Here is a 17,532-nt window from a genome sequence, read left to right as displayed (position 1 = left end):
CACCGCAGGTTTGCGACTCGCTACACGTTCGCTGCCTTCCGGCACAAAAGCACCACCAGGCCGACCAACACATCCCAACTCGACTCTCAACCGCTTCCCATTCGTCGTCAAAGATTGCTCGCCAAAGGCAGGCCCATACACCAATCAACGTCCAGGTCTACTAGATCGGGTTTGCATACCTTTAGGCCCAATAGAATCCCCCTTCTTCTTCTGGGCTTTGGCGACAAAAGGCCCATTTTGCACCAACCCTTTATCTCTATTAAAATTCAAATTCTCCCGTTCCTCCATAGCTTGCGTGGCACTCTTCCCAAATATCAAACCGATCTCATTTTCCTTATTCACTCCGGATCCAATCTTCTCTGTCCCCTCATTACGGGAAATCTCCGCATCTCCCAACCTTCCAAATCTATTGGATACTGTAATATTCCCAGTATCTTTCGAGGAAATCTCCCGAAGATGGCGCCCGAGATCCCTCACCAACCCTCCTGTCACGACCCCTCCCTTCCTTGGCGACTGACTCAGTCTCCGGCCATTACGGCGTACTTCAGTAAAACCCTCCGGTGACAGCTGAGCCTCACTCACCGCTGCAACCTCCGTCACGACCGGCAAACCACCCGTCTCTACTACCATCACACAGCGGGGACAAGAATGCAGCAAGTGTCCATAAATACCACAACCAGAACAAATATTACTCAGGCCTTCGTAAGATACAAAGTACCTCTCGCCATTGACCAACACTGATCCTTTCAAAGGCTTACTGAGATCCACCTCCACACACACCCTTGCAAACCTTGCTCTCTCAAAGTTAAGCGTAGTTCCATCAACTCGGATAGGTTTCCCTAACCCTCGAGTAATCCCCATTAAGATCCTCCGGTGATAAAAATTGAACGGTAGATTAGACAGCCGAATCCACACGGGTGTGGTAGTGATCTCGTCCTTCAGAGGATCATATTCTGGAGACCATGCCTGCACCATGAGATAACTTCCAAAGGCCTTCCATGGTCCTCCCGTCCAAGCGGCCAAGTATTCCTCCTCGATCTCAAAACGGATCATAAAAAACTGCTGCGGCAGATCCAACACATGCAACTCCCCTCGAGGTTTCCACATCTCTCGTAGCCGTCTGTTTAGCACAGGGATCCAGACATGACGTCCTAGGACCTTAACAATCATGCACTGCTTCCATAAGTCATTCATGGCCTTCAAAACCTCCCTCCCTATCGTAACAACTGGCTCCCCCTCATCCCCATTTGGGAACGCCAAACTCACCCGTGCATCCACAAAGTCATCATCCAACACCGCCTCCGGCGATAGCCTACCACCCTCAACACTTCCCTTGACTTTACTTACCAACAATCCGCCAGTATCCGGTGGATCTCCGAGAGAAGGACCCTTCTCCCCGATATCAACCATCGCCGTATCTGTTGCAGCCATTTTTTCTTAGATAAATTTTTAGCCTTTTGTTATTGTTTTCCGATTAAAAAATTTCCTGATTCAACTCATAAATCGTTTATTAGGTCTTTGGTTTGACTCCAATTGATGGTGAGGTAATATAATGAGTTCAAGCCCAATACAATGGTTTGAGGGACTCGTGTTACTCATGGCTCCACTTGTTTTTGAAACAATGTAAGTTCGAGTTTGATTTTTAGTGTTTCAACTCGTAAAATGTTTCGGGTGAAGATGCTAAGAATCATACGTAACTAATTATTGACTATTGAGATACCATTATTGAAAGAAAAAAAAGTGTAAAAAGCAAAATGCAACTGAAGAATGATGGCAGATCATACATAAAATCCCAATCACTTTTTCTTATTTGGTATCCACAGGTCCCAATAGTTCAAACAAGCTGAAGCACAATGAAACTAAACTTTGCTTAGCTCTTTTTAGGTTTTTAGAAATCTTACCAAAACTGCTCAAACCACCATACAACGTTGCCCGCAAAAGAAAAATAAAAAGGACCAAGAATCGATGAGAAATAGAAAAAATAATAAAGACAGGAAGTAAAAAATTTCAACCATGTAAATTTGAAGAGCCCACACACACACAAGCTCTGTACTGTATGCCTTCTCTACTGACCTTTTAGCCCTTCATTTAATCTTGCACAAAAAATGGTGTCTCAAGCGTTTTGTGCTCAAACTCTCTTGAATCTATTTGTTGTTTGCAATGAATAAGCAGCTGGAGCAGATCTCTCTATTTTGAGACTACACTTGATATCTCGCAAGCCTTTCCTTTACAGGAGTTTTCAAAGCAGATAAACATTCCGCCCATGAGTTTCCCAGCATCTGAACCCAAAAGATGAATTATATAAGTTGACAGCAGATTACTCATACAATACGCGAGTAAGCGCTTAGGATGGCTAAACACTGAATTACATTCAGCATAACTTACCTGTTTATAGCCGTTCAGTACTTGGGTGACTTCGTTCTGTACGTCCTCACTTCTTATTTCCTGTGACAAAAAGATATAGTCATATGTGTGTCAATCAACTGTTCCAAAGCTCCGTAAGGATATTAACTTTAGCTACGAGAGCCACAGTTCGTTTCTATTCACTTACATGCCAACTTGCGATGGCTTGGCATATGAAAACTAGTGAGCTGACACCTCCTGATGGATTCGCTTTAACCTGAATTTGCAGAGAACATGTTTACATATCAAACTTGATTTCCATGTTTTGACTGCAAACCAAAGAGTAGAGACATATACCACTGAGCATAATCCTCTAAATGCATCTTCTTTCTCAATGTCATCACGGACCCTGAAAAGAAAACATCATAAGAATTTTTCTGTGGAGCAGAGGTTGGAAATGTAAAGACTCCAAATTCAACACAGAGGTTCACTAACATCGACAATGCCAGGCACCATGGCTTCATAAAGTGCTCCATGTGTGGTGCTACAAGGTCTGGACGAATCCATGCTAGTCTCCCAAGGGTAATTGCACTGTTCTCAACTAGTGCTTTATTGACATTCTGCTTCACAAAATTAGGCATATTCATCAAACACCGCAGTTGATAGACTTAGATGTGGCCATGAAAACAATTCATAGGCTGCCAGATTCACCTCTCCATGTTGAAGAATCAGGCCTAGGGAAGAGACAACGTTGGCCACAATTGGAGAGACTTCTTGACGAACCTGAAAAATTAAGTTCCTCTCACTCACGACTCTGCTCTTAACAATAACTTCAAGCTTTAATAGATGAAATAGTATTTTGGGATTACCTTGACTGCTAATTCTCCAATGGCCCAACAAGCATTATTTGCGACAGAAAGGTTTTCTCGAATGAGGTTTGCACTCTGTACAAAGCATATAGATGTGATCTGTGGCATAGAAGAAGAAGAATATAGGTATAGTAACAATAAAAACTTGGATACCAACCAGTTGCTGGCTTGCAATTTCAAGGAACTCAAGCAGGCGGGGTTGTAGATAGACCGGGAATACCTGTCAGTAGTAGCCAAAAAGCATTATTACACTCTAGCAAAAGGGAGTCGAAATTGTGATACCAGATTTGGTATTGATTACAACCGCAGGAAGTCGGCAGCAACTTAGTCGGTTTAGTGTTTTGGGTTTTGGTACTTTTCTTTAGATTAGGCAATTAAGTATTTTTCCATTTCATAGTAGAATAAGGGTTTGGTTTTCTCCTTTTTTAAGAACTTGTAAGAGCCCTATATAAGGTCTCTTTTGATTTATAAGAATTCAACTTCCAACAGTTAGCTGAATTCTCTAAGAGAGACTTGGGTTAAGAGAAAGCTTAAGCTATTCGATTCTTTAGTTCAAAGGCTGGATCACTCACCACCGGTTACTAGAGCCAAATCTAAAGCACAAGCTCATATCAAATTATAACATATAATCTCACATAACTAGAAGTTATCACTTCTCATGCTAGTTCTTGATGTTAAAGGAATACATTCAAAGTATCAAAGGATATGTAACTTACTCTTGCAAGATCACCCATTAAGGCAAAAGCACTTTGTCTGACATCAGCAGCTTCATCAATGCAACACTTGAGAAGCAGATCCCTTAGATTACTTTGTGAAACCTGCATAACCGCAATGACGTAAGAATATATCCGGATGCGGAAATCCATAACAATGATCAGCGAAGTTACAAAGTTATCTACTGGGTGAGAAATTATGAGTAATAAATTGTATGAGCAAGACATCAAGAGAATGACGTACCAGAGACTCTATCCCACTGCCAAGTCCTTCAGTAAGTCCAGAAAGCAGATCAAGAGAACAAACAATGAATTCCCTGTCGTACTGAGCCCCAGCAGAAGCAGGATCAACCTACAAACAACAGAAGCAAGCTTCGATCAAACGGAAAACCAAAGTATGCAATAGTTACGTACATGCAAGCATGTGACTTAGTTAAACTGGAAAAAGTCACTCTAATTCTCAAATGAGATGAAACTGCAGAAGTCTGAATGGAACCTTAGCCAGCTGCTGCAGTTGGATGATATCCATGCATCTATGGAAAACAGGCTGAGCAAATGGAGCGAATCCAACACCTAAAGCCTGAAACATGGGATATACAATTTGTTAAACATAGAGAATTCATGCTGCAAACAGTCTAATTTTTGGTCAAGACGAACTTGTCGGACTTTTTTTTTGGACACAGATGAACTTGTTAGACATTCATAACTTCATCTCCTACTATTAGTAGTACTTTCAGGAATTTTTGGCCTTCTAGCTGACCAACCAACCCCAGGATTCTTTTTCAGTGATCTTAAACTACCAATACTATAACTTCACTAAGTAGGATCATTAAAAGTAGTTTCATTCGTGCAACAGATTCAAGACCTTACAGATTTCTTAGGACCTTGACAAGTAGCCCATACCTGAGAAATGGATGTGAAGCATTCTAGCAATGGAAATAGATCTTTATCTGAGTTTGAAAGTTGTTGCCACTTTGCAACCAGTGGGGGCATCAGAATCTCAAGATAAGCAGGCTGCAAAAGGGAAAACTAATTAGGCCAAAAATACATACAACCACCAGTATATGGAACTGAATAGATACTTGCCAAGGAGCTGAATTTACAAGATCAGATTAACCTTGTACAAATTCAATCATTATACCTTGTTCAGCTCTCCTCTAACTGAATCTGCCAGTGTTCCAATAGCATCATAAACAATTCTTAAGTTCCGTCTCTGGGTATATGAAAATTGTATGTTAGGACATATAGAACAGTGGTTTGAAATAGATAATAGCCGCCAAAGAGATTATTTTAGTCTGGCAAAGCAGTTAATTTTAAGAGAACTTAATGACCTGATACTTTCCAAAAGCGCACATCAGATGCTGCAGTATCACCCCCAGGTGTGGCAGTAACTCTTCAGAAGCATCCTACACGTTCATAGAAGATTCACATAGTCAACCAACATCTGCAAATGATACCAAAAACCACATTGCAAAACCAATAGGTACCTCTTCAAGAGTTGCAAAAGCCGAACAGGCAGCCTCCTGGACCCGCTTGTTTGTATCCAAGAGTCTGCGGAGAAGACCCAAAAGCACTTTCTCAAACTGTTCATAACCCTTCGAATTGCCACTTTCCTAGAAAATAAAAACAGTGAATTATCTAACGACCATTTGAAGCAGTTAAAGCGCGAAATATCCTGTTTAAGTCATACCTGGATAATATACTTGCCAAATCGAGAAAGCGTCCAGCAAGATATGCTTCGTATTAGCGGGAATTTATCATCTAAAAGAGGAAGAAGAAATGCTACAATCTGCAGAAATAAGGCGTTAGGATGTTGATCTATATCAACTGAGATGATGTGGATCAAAAACGAACTTGCCTCAGACAAGTGAGGGTAAAGACCAGTCATGCAGCCTTCAGCAATAGCCCCGAGAGCCAAAACAGCAGCTTCCCTATCTTTCCAGGCCTCATCACCAGAAGCTGACAATTTTGTCTGCAGCTTGGAAGAACATGGTTTAGCTGATTGTGTTCATTTCAAAAAGACCAAGAGGACTAACATTTACCTGAATTAGGGGCATGAGTGCTGGAAGGATGTCATCTCCAAATACATTGGAGAGAACGTCAATAGCTGCTGCACTACACTTTCTTAAATTCCACACGTTAAACGAGTCATCATCCTGTACCCAGAGAAACACATTAAAAAGTGATTTATAGTATTAATTTATTGGTATCATATAACACATGCACTTCTGTACAGATCAAATGACACAAAAAGTAAATGCATACATCATCATCATCATCAAAATCCTCTGATCCATGAAGTCTTGATGTATGAAAACGAGGTTTCAAATCCTGTAGAGGAACCAAAATGAATGGAAATTAGAGAAGGAGAAATCTATAAAAAAAATCAAAGACATGAACAAACAATTTGCACCTGATCTCTGTCTGGTTGAGACTCATCTTCCTACAAAAAGTAAGCAGTTTTCATATAAATAAATGACAATTATATTGAGAAAGGTGACAAAACATAGAATAACAACAGAAAAACAACCTCTGCATCCAAAAGGGACTCGTCGTCATCTGCATAAGCCATGTTTTCAAGCAACACCTATAACAGATATATTTTATGTAACATTACAAACTACACCCGCAGGGTAAATTATTATGCCCAAATAACTTATGAAGAAAAGGAGAAGTATCACTATACTGGAATTAGGCGTGGCAGAAACTCTTTCAAGTTCTCTGGCGGCAGCTGAGCGTCACAGTATGCAGACCTGCCAAACAACAATATTGTTTTATGTTATTTAATGAGGAGAAGGATGGAAAATAAGAGAAAAACAGGTAACAAAACCGTCATCTATATAGCAAACAAAGAGAATAACATTTTACCAAAATTCACATGCTTCGAGAGACACTTCTTCATCAGGGTCTTTGTTAACTTGTAACATGTACTCCATGAGATTCCTGAGATGCGGCTGAAAAAGAAAATAAGGGAAGAAGACAAATCTAAGATACATGGTAGAAGAAATGCTTAGACTAAAGATATTAAGTATCTCAAAAATAAGGGACATTTAGAATATATTTGAAGCAAGGTGTATCCTAAAACCACAACGAGAAATACCTCTATAGATGAGGGGAGGACTTCCGTGAGGTGCACAAATGCTGCGCAGACCTTTTAAGCAAAGAAAGAAAATACATTATTACAGTGGCATAAGAACATCCGAAATGAGATGGGAATCTGATTATAACATATGTCATCTAAAGAAGCCGAAATAACTCTCTCTAGTACTGACAAAAATAAGAAACAATTGACAGAAGCTTAAATAAGACGAGTACCAATTTTCTGACTTCTGCTACAGGATCATTGGCGAGGACAAACAAACCCTGAAGGTACTTATCCATTGAATGGAACAAAGCCTACAAAACGTAGGTTGTTACTAACCACAGTCCTTTATACCATATCAAACAAAAACGAAATTTTACAAGTAGCCTTCGGCAATACTTACAGCAGGCATTATTATGATATATTGGTTCACAGAACCCAGGGCAAGCTTCCTCAGTGAAGCATGGGGTGACTGAAAAAACTGCTCAAATAAAAGAGTGGAAATCAAAATCTTGTCGCAACCAATCCAATAGGACGACAAGAATTCAAAATAGAACCTAACAAGTGCTACAACCGAGTTCCGAAATCTGTGTACAAATATGAGATGCTTACCTGAAATAGCCTAGGCAAGAAAATGTTGATAGGGCGCTCTGCTAAGCCAGGCACTTCTGAATCCAAGACATGCGGGATATCCTCACAAATCTAATCGGTAAGAATATGACACATAGATATTACAAAAACATTGAAAGTATTCCAAATATATCACAACCACCAATCAGTACTAGGATAACATGGGATTAAGGCTCATAAACCAAAGGTTTAACAAAAAGAGCAAGAAACAGGAAAGGAAATGCGTAGGAGCTAATACCTTTGACAATGCATCCATCGCACCATCCATGTGATTTAGATCATTACTGTCTAAGCAAGTAACAAGAGCTGGCAAAAGCTCAGACCATCCAGAAACTCCTTCGATATTAACAATAACACTGATGATAGTTCCAACTGTAGTCCGTATATTCCTGTCCGCTGCTCCCAGACAAGGCAACAACGCTGACTTGATGTATTTTTGGTTTTCTTGAACCATGGATGGATAAGCACCCCTCAAATTATTTTTCAGAAGCAAGCCAGCAGCTTGGCGAACCTCTATGGACTTACCCTGGCACCATCATACAATTACTCATCAGCTAAGAAACAGATATTCAAGTAGAAAGCATATAACCTAATCAAACAACAACAGCAATATAAAAATTCCAGACTGGTCTTGCCTAGTAAAGTCTGCAATTAGATAGCATGTAGATACAACTAGAACTAAAAGGAAATGAGTTCTCAAGATAAGAAGACAGTTCACTATTCTCTGCACAACATTTATGTTATCTGGATTCAAGTAAACTTCAAGTCAATTGAATCAAAAATTTCATTCACAAAAGGAGATAAATCAATTAGGGTACAGAACACAGAAACTCATAATTTAGTCTGGAGAAACTAAAGCAATCCAATGGAAACGCGGGAGGAACAGCTAAGCTAAGCGACAAAGAGAATCCAAAGAGCAAATGAAAATTCAACGATCCGAACTCCGAAGAGTCGTCGTCTTCAACAAGTAGATTGAGTCAATACGGCGAATGAGACCAAAAAATATATATATATATATATATATGAGGAAGCGAAGAGAGAGTAGAGAAAAGTTGTATAAACCTCAGCGCGAACGAGGATGAAGACGAGATAGTTGTTGAAATCAGGGAACTGAGAGAAGTGTTGAAGCTGCTGCCAAATCTGAGACTTGTCGACGACGGAGGAAGGAGAAATCTGTTGTTCGAGAAGAGCGCAGATCTCGGCGAGACCGTCGTCTCGGGGTTGCCAGACCACCGCCGTCGCCGCCATGATTGTTGTGGCAAAAAGGTAAATTTGACTCGTGTGAGAGGGCAAAAGAATATGATTCTTTGGACAAAATAAAAAGCGCACAGCAAAAGTTTGGAAAAAGGACAAGAGACGAAGACGAAGAAGAAGAGGAGAATGAGAAGGGAACGCCTAAGTTGGGTTTTGTTGGGTTTTGTTGGGTTATTAGTTCTCTTGAGTTTTTGTGATGGGCTTTTTTAGTTTGTCTATTTTTTTCTTTTTGCAAAATTACTTCTTTTTTTTATTCTTTTGCAGATTTACAAACTGTTTGAAAAGGCACAATGGAGAACGAAGCGAATGTTGTCGGTCAAAAGGTGATTATGATGGAGATTGGTGAGAAAGGGAGGCCACCGGGAGATCCACCGGATAGTTCAGGATCATGGGTGGATAGGGTGAAGGGGAGTGCTGTTGGGGGAACTCCTTCACCGGAGAGTGTGTTGGATGCGGCGTTCGTAACAGAACGAGTGAGATTGGAGTTCTCGGATGGTGAGGAGGGGGAACCAGTTATCACGATTGAAGAGGAAGTGATTGAAGCAATGAAGGGTCTATGGAAGAATTGTATGATCGTGAAGGTCTTGGGGAGTCACATACCGATAGCAGTCATGAGTCGGAAGCTGCGGGAGATGTGGAAGCCAAAGGGAGCCATGTTTGTTCTGGATTTACCCCGCCAATTTTTTATGGTCCGATTTGATCTGGAAGAGGAGTATGTAGTGGCACTGACAAGAGGGCCTTGGAGGGTGTTCGGGCATGGCTTGTTAGACCAGGACTGGTCACCCCGTTTTGATCCATTAAAGGATGATATTGTGACCACGCCGGTTTGGATTTGGTTGTCCAACCTTCCGTTAACCTATTATCACCAATTTATCCTGTTGGCTATTGCACGAGGGTTGGGGAAGCCTGTTCGGATAGATGCGAACACTACCAATTTTGAGAGGGCTCGTTTTGCCAGGATTTGTGTTGAGGTAAACTTATCCAAACCGGTGAAAGGTTCAGTGGTTGTAAATGGAGACAGATTTTTCCTGGCATATGAGGGTCTACCAAAAATTTGTTCACTGTGTGGGATGTATGGGCATTTGATTCACGCATGTCCCAAACGGGTAGTCGAGAAGGAAGGGATTCCGGTGGTGGTGGAAACAACGGTGTCTAGTTTTGAGTCGGTTCGGGGGGACGGTTTCACGGTGGTCGGTCGGAAGGGACGTCGCCAGGAGAAGTCGGTGAATCAAACTGTTCCTGTAACGGGAGTTGCGGCGCAATCTCCGATGAGGGAGGCGCGTGGGAATCTCCGGGAGATCACGAAATCGCCGGATATGGAAACCTCTAACCGTTATGGAAGATTGGGAGCAGATTCCGTATCGGTGATGATAGGGAAGTTGCTGCTTTGAGTGGTCCAAACAAGGAAAATGAATATCATGTTCGGTTTGGACATAAAGGGGGGAGTGGTCTCCAAGCAAATCCGGCGCCGTTCGTTTTGAATTTGGAAAAGGGGAAGGGAGGGAATCGAGTTGGACCCAAATATAAGAAGTCGGGTGTAAGAAAAGGGGCTCAGCTTGATGGGCCTAACCAGAAGCAGAATTTCTCTTCTAGGCCGACGAGAGGATTGATTTTTGGGCCCAGTAATGGAATAGAGGGGAGTTTCGTGAATGGAAAGAGACTCCGTGTCGATTCGAGAGAGATGGGGAGACATGGTGCGATCTATGGTCGGAGTCTGGCAAGCTCATCGACGGTGGGGATCGGGGAACCGGATTTGGCGATTGAATTGCAGTCGACCACCAATCAGGGAAATATCCCGACTGGTAGTGGATTGGTTCGTGAGGTTGCTCCGTCGCAAGGGAAGGTTGCGGATGGGGGAGTTACGGGTGAAGCATCACGCTTTTCCCCAGTAGTTTGGTGCTGGTCAATACAATTTCTTATGAATTGTCTATTGTGGAACTGCCGGGGGCGAATAAACCCACTTTTCGACGGGCAATCCGTTACATGTTGAAGAAACATAGTACTAACATACTTGCTCTGTTCGAAACTCATGCAGCTGGAGATAGAGCGAGTCGGATATGTCATGGGCTAGGGTTTGAGCACTCCTTCAGAGTTGATGCAGAGGGTCAGAGCTGTGGCATCTGGCTTTTGTGGAGAACGAGTATTGGTGAGTTAGTTGTGGTGGAATCGGCTGATCAGTTTATCCATGCGAGGATCTTGACTGATTCAGAGATTTTGAATATTATTGTGGTGTATGCAGCTCCATCAGTAAGTCGTAGGAGTGGTTTATGGGAGAAGTTGAGTGGGATCATCAGTGGATTAGAGGAACCACTTATCATTGGAGGTGACTTTAACACAATAGTCCGGATGGATGAGAGATCCGGGGGCAATGGAAGACTGTCGCCGAACTCCTTGGCTTTTGGAGATTGGATTCATAGCCTCTCGTTGATTACTTTGGGATTTTGTGGTAATCAGTTCACGTGGAAGAGGGGGAGGACTGATAGGAATTTTGCTGCGAAACGTTTGGATAGAGTGTTGGGGTGTCCACAAATGAGACTAAAATGGCAGGATGCGAGTGTGACTCATTTACCATTTTTAGCATCGGATCATGCTCCAATGTATTTGCAGTTGAGTCCAGTGGTCGGTCGAGATCCTAAACGTCGACCATTCCGGTTTGAAGCAGCTTGGCTGAAACATCACAGTTTTAAGGAGCTGTTAGTGGCATCATGGGATGATCGGCTTACGACACCAGAGGCGTTGTCTGCTTTGCAGAGAACACTTAAGAGGTGGAATAAGAATGTGTTTGGGGACATACAGAACAAAAAGGAAGCTTTGTTGAGTGAGATCAAGGTAGTACATGATACTTTAGACCTCTATCAGACAGATACGCTATTGCAAAAGGAAGAAGAGTTGTTACAATCTTTTGATATAGTGTTGGAGCAGGAGGAGGTTGTATGGTTCCAGAAATCCAGAGAGAAATGGGTTACTCTTGGGGACAGAAATACACAATATTTTCACACGTCCACGATTATACGACGAAGATATAATCGGATTGACATGTTGAGAAATGTGAATGATGTATGGGTGTCGAACTCGGAGGAATTGGAAATACTCGTTGTGGAGTATTACAAGCGCCTTTATTCAATGGAGGATGTTCCGGAGATAGTCGAGCAGCTGCCCTCTGCGGGTTTTGCTAGACTGACTCAAGAGGAGCAAGTGGAGTTAAACAAGCCATTTGTAGCTAATGAAGTGGGTGAGTCAATACAAAGTATGGGAAGGTTCAAAGCGCCGGGGCCAGACGGTTATCAGCCTGTGTTTTATCAAGAAGGTTGGGATGTGGTTGGGGACTCGGTGATAAGATTTGCTTTGGAGTTCTTTGAATCAGGAGTTTTACCTTGTAGTACGAATGATGCTTTGGTTGTTCTCATTGCAAAAGTTGCTAAGCCGGAGAGAATAACCCAGTTCCGGCCCATTAGCTTGTGTAATGTGTTGTTCAAGACGCTGACAAAGACATTGGTGCTTCGACTAAAGAAAGTTATTGGCAAGCTGATTGGACCAGCTCAGTCGAGTTTTATCCCAGGGCGGTTAAGTACGGATAATATAGTTGTCGTGCAAGAGGCAGTGCATTCTATGCATAGGAAGAAGGGTAAGAAAGGGTGGATGCTTTTGAAACTTTATTTAGAGAAAGCATACGATCGTATACGGTGGGACTTTTTGAAGGATACCTTACAAGCAGCTGGTTTGGCGCAGCACTGGGTTGACTTGATCTTATAGTGTGTCAAGGGTCCTTCAATGTCGATTCTGTGGAATGGGGAGAAGACCACAGCATTTACACCAGCAAGGGGACTTAGACAGGGGGATCTGTTATCACCATATATGTTTGTCCTCTGCATAGAACGCTTATGCCATATGATTGATAAAGCAACAACTATGAAGGAATGGAAGCCTATCTGTTTGTCTCGAGGGGGACCTCAACTCTCGCATGTTTGCTTTGCAGATGATCTAATATTATTTGCTGAAGCTTCATTTGCTCAAATCTGGGTTATTAGGAGGGTAATGAAAAGGTTTTGTACTGCATCTGGTCAGAAAGTCAGCTTGGAGAAATCGAAGATATTCTTTTCTAAAAATGTATCAAGAGATTTGGGGACTCGAATTAGTGAGGAAAGTGGGATCAAGGCAACGGTGGACTTGGGGAAATATTTAGGAATGCCAGTTCTCCAGAAGAGGATCAACAAGGAGACATTTGGTGATGTCCTTGAGAGGGTGTCCTCTCGGTTAGCAGGGTGGAGAGGTCGGTTTTTGAGTTTTGCTGGAAGAATCACTTTAACGAAATCAGTATTAGCCTCTATTCCTGTCCATACGATGAGCACGATAGCTCTGCCTAAAGCAGTGTTGAATGGACTCGATAGGGTGTCGAGAGATTTCTTATGGGGCTCTACACCTGAAAAAAGGAAACTCCACTTGCTGTCCTGGAATAGGGTTTGTTCTCCAAAGTAAGAGGGTGGACTGGGGATCCGTGTCTCACAGGTAGTGAATAAGGCTTTGTTAGGGAAACTAGGCTGGAGGTTATTACATGATGATAAGATCTTGTGGGCCAAAATTCTTCGTAGTAAGTACAGAGTGGGTGATATCGGGGATCTAACGTGGTTGAGTGCGAGACGACCTGGTTCTTCCACTTGGCGAAGTGTGAAGATTGGTTTGCAAGATGTTGTAGTGCCTGGGAAGGGGTGGAGTCTCGGTAATGGGTGTGACATACGTTTTTGGACTGATTGCTGGCTGTCTAAGGAACTGCTTCTGAATCGAGCTGTTATAGATCTCCCTATTGATTATACAGAGGTACGGGTAAAGGATCTATGGGAAGATGGATCAGGGTGGAAATTTGATTGCATACTGCCTTATGTGCCACAATATGTACGTCTGGAGCTTGCAGCGGTTGTAGTAGATAAAGTGCCTGGGAAGTCGGATAGGCTCTCGTGGAGGGGTATTGAGGATGGTCGGTTCACGGTGAAGTCAACTTATTCGTGGTTGTTAGGAGGAAGAGTATCCGGACAGAACATGGCAAGCTTTTTTGGTCGAGTGTGGAGTGTTATTGCTCCGGAAAGGGTTCGTGTCTTCATTTTGTTACTGGCTCACCAAGTTATAATGACCAATGTGGAACGACGTCGAAGACACTTTGGGGACTTGAGTGTGTGTCAGCTATGTAAAGGAGGGGATGAAACTATTCTACATGCTTTAAGTGATTGTCCTTCCATTGTTGGTATTTGGAATCGAATTGTGCCGGCAAGGAGGAGGAATGGGTTCTTTAACAGTACGATTTTGGAATGGTTATATGGAAATCTAGCAGGGACACAGGCAAATGCAGGGGGAGAGTGTTTGTGGCCAACTATGTTTGCTATGGGAATTTGGTGGGCATGGAAATGGCGATGTGGATATGTGTTTGGAGCGGTGGGAAAATGCAGAGATCGGGTGAAATTTGTGCGAGATGCTGCGGCTGAAGTTTATCAAGCTCACCGGCTGTCACGGGGTCATATGGTTGGACAAAGTAGAGAGGTAAGGATGATTGGGTGGGAACCACCCGGGGAGGGTTGGATGAGGTTGAATACGGATGGAGCGTCACAAGGGAACCCGGGATTGGCTACGGCGGGGGGTGTGCTCAGAGACGAGAGGGGAACCTGGTGTGGAGGGTTTGTGCTAAATATTGGCATATGCTCGGCCACTTTAGCAGAACTATGGGGTGTCTATTACGGGTTGCTGATTGCATGGAGGAAGAGGATTATCCGGCTTGAATTGGAGGTGGATTCAGAGTTGGTGGTGGGTTTTTTGAAGACAGGGGTTGATGACGCTCATCCTTTGTCCTTCCTGGTACGCTTGTGCCATGGCTTCTTAACAAGAGACTGGATAGTCCGTATTTCGCATGTGTATAGAGAGGCAAACCGTCTTGCGGATGGCTTATCTCGATATGCTTTTACTTTACCTGTAGGGTTTCAATTCTTGCTGTCGTGTCCGCCTAGTTTAGAGGCTGTTGTAAACGATGATGGTCAAGGAACTATGGTTCCGAGGCTTGTTCGTGTCTGAGTTTCTTTTATTTAATAAATTACAGGGGGTAAATCCCCTGTCCATTACCAAAAAAAAAACTGTTTGAAAAGGCAATATTTTATGGGCTTTGAGGTAGATCGAGAAAATTAAAATATCCGACTCTTAGAAGAAAATAAAAAATTACAATGAAAATAAAATAATATACTATGTAATATTATATTTTAAAAATCAAAACAAAACAAAATTTGTATATCTATTAACATCATTATAAAATCAAAATCATTAATTACTAACCACTTTATATAAATCCAAATTGACATATAATTTTATTTAATTGTAAAATCTAAACTTTAACCGCCTTTTATAAACTTAACCGATATATAATATTGTTTAATTGTAAAATCTAAACTTAACCACTATTTTATAAACCTTAACCGACTTATAATTCCATTAATTGAAAATTAAAACTCTAATCTTCCTTTATAAACTCAAACCCAAAAATAGTCTAGCACTACATATTTATCTAGGTAGAAAAACACTTGAAAAATTGCATGGGTTGGATATTACCCTTTTTCTTTGGATGATAGCTTGTTCGTTTGCAAAGCAACTGCCCAGGAATGTAGGACGATTATGGATATAATCGGTACCTATGGCAGAGCTTCAGGTCAAGAGGTCAATCTGGCTAAATCATCTATTATGTTTGGCAAAAAGGTTACTCCGGATATTCGATCCCAGTTAAAGTTAGTTATTGGGATTTCTAAGGAGGGTGGCATGGGTTCTTACTTGGGTATTCCTGAGAATCTTCAAGGATCGAAAACTAAGGTGTTTAGCTACGTTAAGGATCGGCTAGATGATCGTGTTAATGGCTGGTCTGCAAAGTGTTTGTCGAAGGGTGGCAAGGAAATTATGATTAAATCAGTGGCTTTGGCATTACCTACCCATGTTATGTCGTGTTATAAGCTACCTCAGGAACTAACATCTAAATTAACAAGTGCAATTTCCACTTTCTGGTGGAAGTCCAATGACAAAGCTCGTGGTATGCATTGGGTTGCGTGGGACAAACTATGTAAAGATAAAGCTGAAGGGGGACTTGGCTTCCGAGCTCTGGAACAATTTAATGAGGCTATGTTGGCCAAACAGTTTTGGCGTCTAATTCAATACCCAACGTCTTTAATGGCTAAGGTGATGAAAAGTCGATATTTCAGGAACAAACATCCTCTTATGGCAAAAAAACTATATAATTCGTCCTTTGCTTGGAGAAGTATTTATTCCATCAAGGGATTGGTGGAGCAGGGGGCGCGATGGGCGGTAGGCTCTGGCAATTCCATTTCGGTTTGGCGTGATCCATGGATACCGGATATTCGCCCTAGACCGGAGAATGGCCGAGGGAGGTTGTGGCTTCCGAGTTTAATGATTAATCATTTAGTTAACCCGGAGACTAAGAATTGGCATCTACCTACTTTGGAGGAGTTTTTTGATCCGGGGGATATACAACTAATCCAGAGTATGCCGGTTAGTAGAACTCATCAACCGGATAGATTAATATGGCATTATACTAAATCTGGGAAATATTCGGTCAAATCAGGTTACCAGTTAGCTCGGGAATTAATTATGGATGTAGAGTATGGGCCGACGTGTACGGCTTTACGGGCCCAATCGTGGAAACTTGATGTACCGTCCAAGATCCAACACTTTTTTTGGCAGATTGGTTCGGGTACTCTACCTGTGTTGAAGCGTCTTGCACATCGGGGTGTTCGTTGTGACACCGTGTGTAAGAGATGCGATTCTGCAGTGGAAACTATAAACCATGCGCTCTTTGAGTGCCCTAGGTCTCGATGTATTTGGGAGTTGTCGCCTATACGGATGGACCAGGGGGGTTTTCCATACACATCGATTTATGCGAATTTAGACTTTGTTTTTTGGCGGGCGTCTTCGCAATCCGGGGTCTCGGATATCGGCATTCAACTACCTTGGATTATTTGGTCAGTTTGGAAAGATAGGAATAAAAAAGTTTTCCAGGGTATTGAGGTAGAATCTCTTGAGATTTTGAATCAAGCGGCTACAGATAAATTATTGTGGGAGGAGGCCAAGTCTTACTCAGTGAATTATCTGGATCCTCCGTCTTTTTCGGAGGACAGGGGTTCCTCTCCCCGATGCCAATTTGATGGTTCTTGGAAAGGTACAGAGCCCTACCAGGGTTTGGGCTGGTGGTGCTGCAATGGAGAGCTTACAACGATCCTGTTGGGAGCACGGAGTCACCGTCGGAGTATATCACCTCTACATGCAGAATTACAAGCGCTGATCCGGGCTATGGAGTCTTTACTGGTGGCTGGAGTCGATTGTCAGGCTTTTGAGACGGATAGCGTAGAGCTAACGGCGATGGTGTAGACGCCGGAAGACTGGCCGGCTTTTTCTAATCTGCTGGAGGATTTCTCACTGCTTCGAAGTTCCTATACCTCCTTCACCCTCACCAGGATTCCACGAGACGCTAATGTCAGAGCCGATTGCCTAGCTCGATCTTCACGATCTCTACCTTCAGAATCTACCTTTGTAAACTCGTTTCCTCCTGTTTGGGTAACCAATCTTGGAGTTCTATTTTAATATTTATAGTTCGGGTTGAAAAAAA

The 17,532-nt window shown here is 42.4% G+C and overlaps 3 protein-coding genes across 3 annotated transcripts; 1 reads left to right on the top strand and 2 right to left on the bottom strand.

The window, feature by feature from the left end:
* Positions 1 to 144: 144 nt before the first annotated feature.
* On the bottom strand, positions 145 to 1,431 carry LOC147920859 (uncharacterized). The gene has a single exon (XM_087501262.1). It carries the CDS (start codon positions 1,429 to 1,431, stop codon positions 145 to 147), a length of 1,287 nt encoding a protein of 428 aa, XP_087357388.1.
* A 350-nt stretch (positions 1,432 to 1,781) lies between these two features.
* Positions 1,782 to 9,130, bottom strand: LOC104766998 (transportin-1). The gene is made up of 29 exons (XM_087502869.1): positions 8,700 to 9,130; positions 7,876 to 8,163; positions 7,620 to 7,709; positions 7,411 to 7,488; positions 7,241 to 7,321; positions 7,026 to 7,076; positions 6,794 to 6,879; positions 6,612 to 6,678; positions 6,456 to 6,512; positions 6,339 to 6,368; positions 6,191 to 6,256; positions 5,968 to 6,081; positions 5,784 to 5,897; positions 5,616 to 5,714; positions 5,413 to 5,538; positions 5,257 to 5,331; positions 5,067 to 5,138; positions 4,829 to 4,939; positions 4,422 to 4,505; positions 4,170 to 4,277; positions 3,929 to 4,030; positions 3,370 to 3,432; positions 3,213 to 3,287; positions 3,055 to 3,126; positions 2,839 to 2,963; positions 2,701 to 2,752; positions 2,552 to 2,620; positions 2,386 to 2,445; positions 1,782 to 2,279 (listed from the first exon to the last, which is right to left on the bottom strand). Exons 1-29 carry the CDS (start codon positions 8,883 to 8,885, stop codon positions 2,199 to 2,201), a joined length of 2,682 nt encoding a protein of 893 aa, XP_087358995.1. The 5' UTR covers positions 8,886 to 9,130; the 3' UTR covers positions 1,782 to 2,198.
* A 90-nt stretch (positions 9,131 to 9,220) lies between these two features.
* Positions 9,221 to 10,282, top strand: LOC147920858 (uncharacterized). The gene has a single exon (XM_087501261.1). It carries the CDS (start codon positions 9,221 to 9,223, stop codon positions 10,280 to 10,282), a length of 1,062 nt encoding a protein of 353 aa, XP_087357387.1.
* The last annotated feature ends 7,250 nt before the right edge of the window (positions 10,283 to 17,532 follow it).

This window comes from Camelina sativa, chromosome 19 (assembly GCF_030686135.1).
Source record: "Camelina sativa cultivar CO46 ecotype springtype chromosome 19, ASM3068613v1".
NCBI lineage: Eukaryota > Viridiplantae > Streptophyta > Magnoliopsida > Brassicales > Brassicaceae > Camelina > Camelina sativa.
This window is presented reverse-complemented; position numbering and strand designations above follow the sequence as displayed.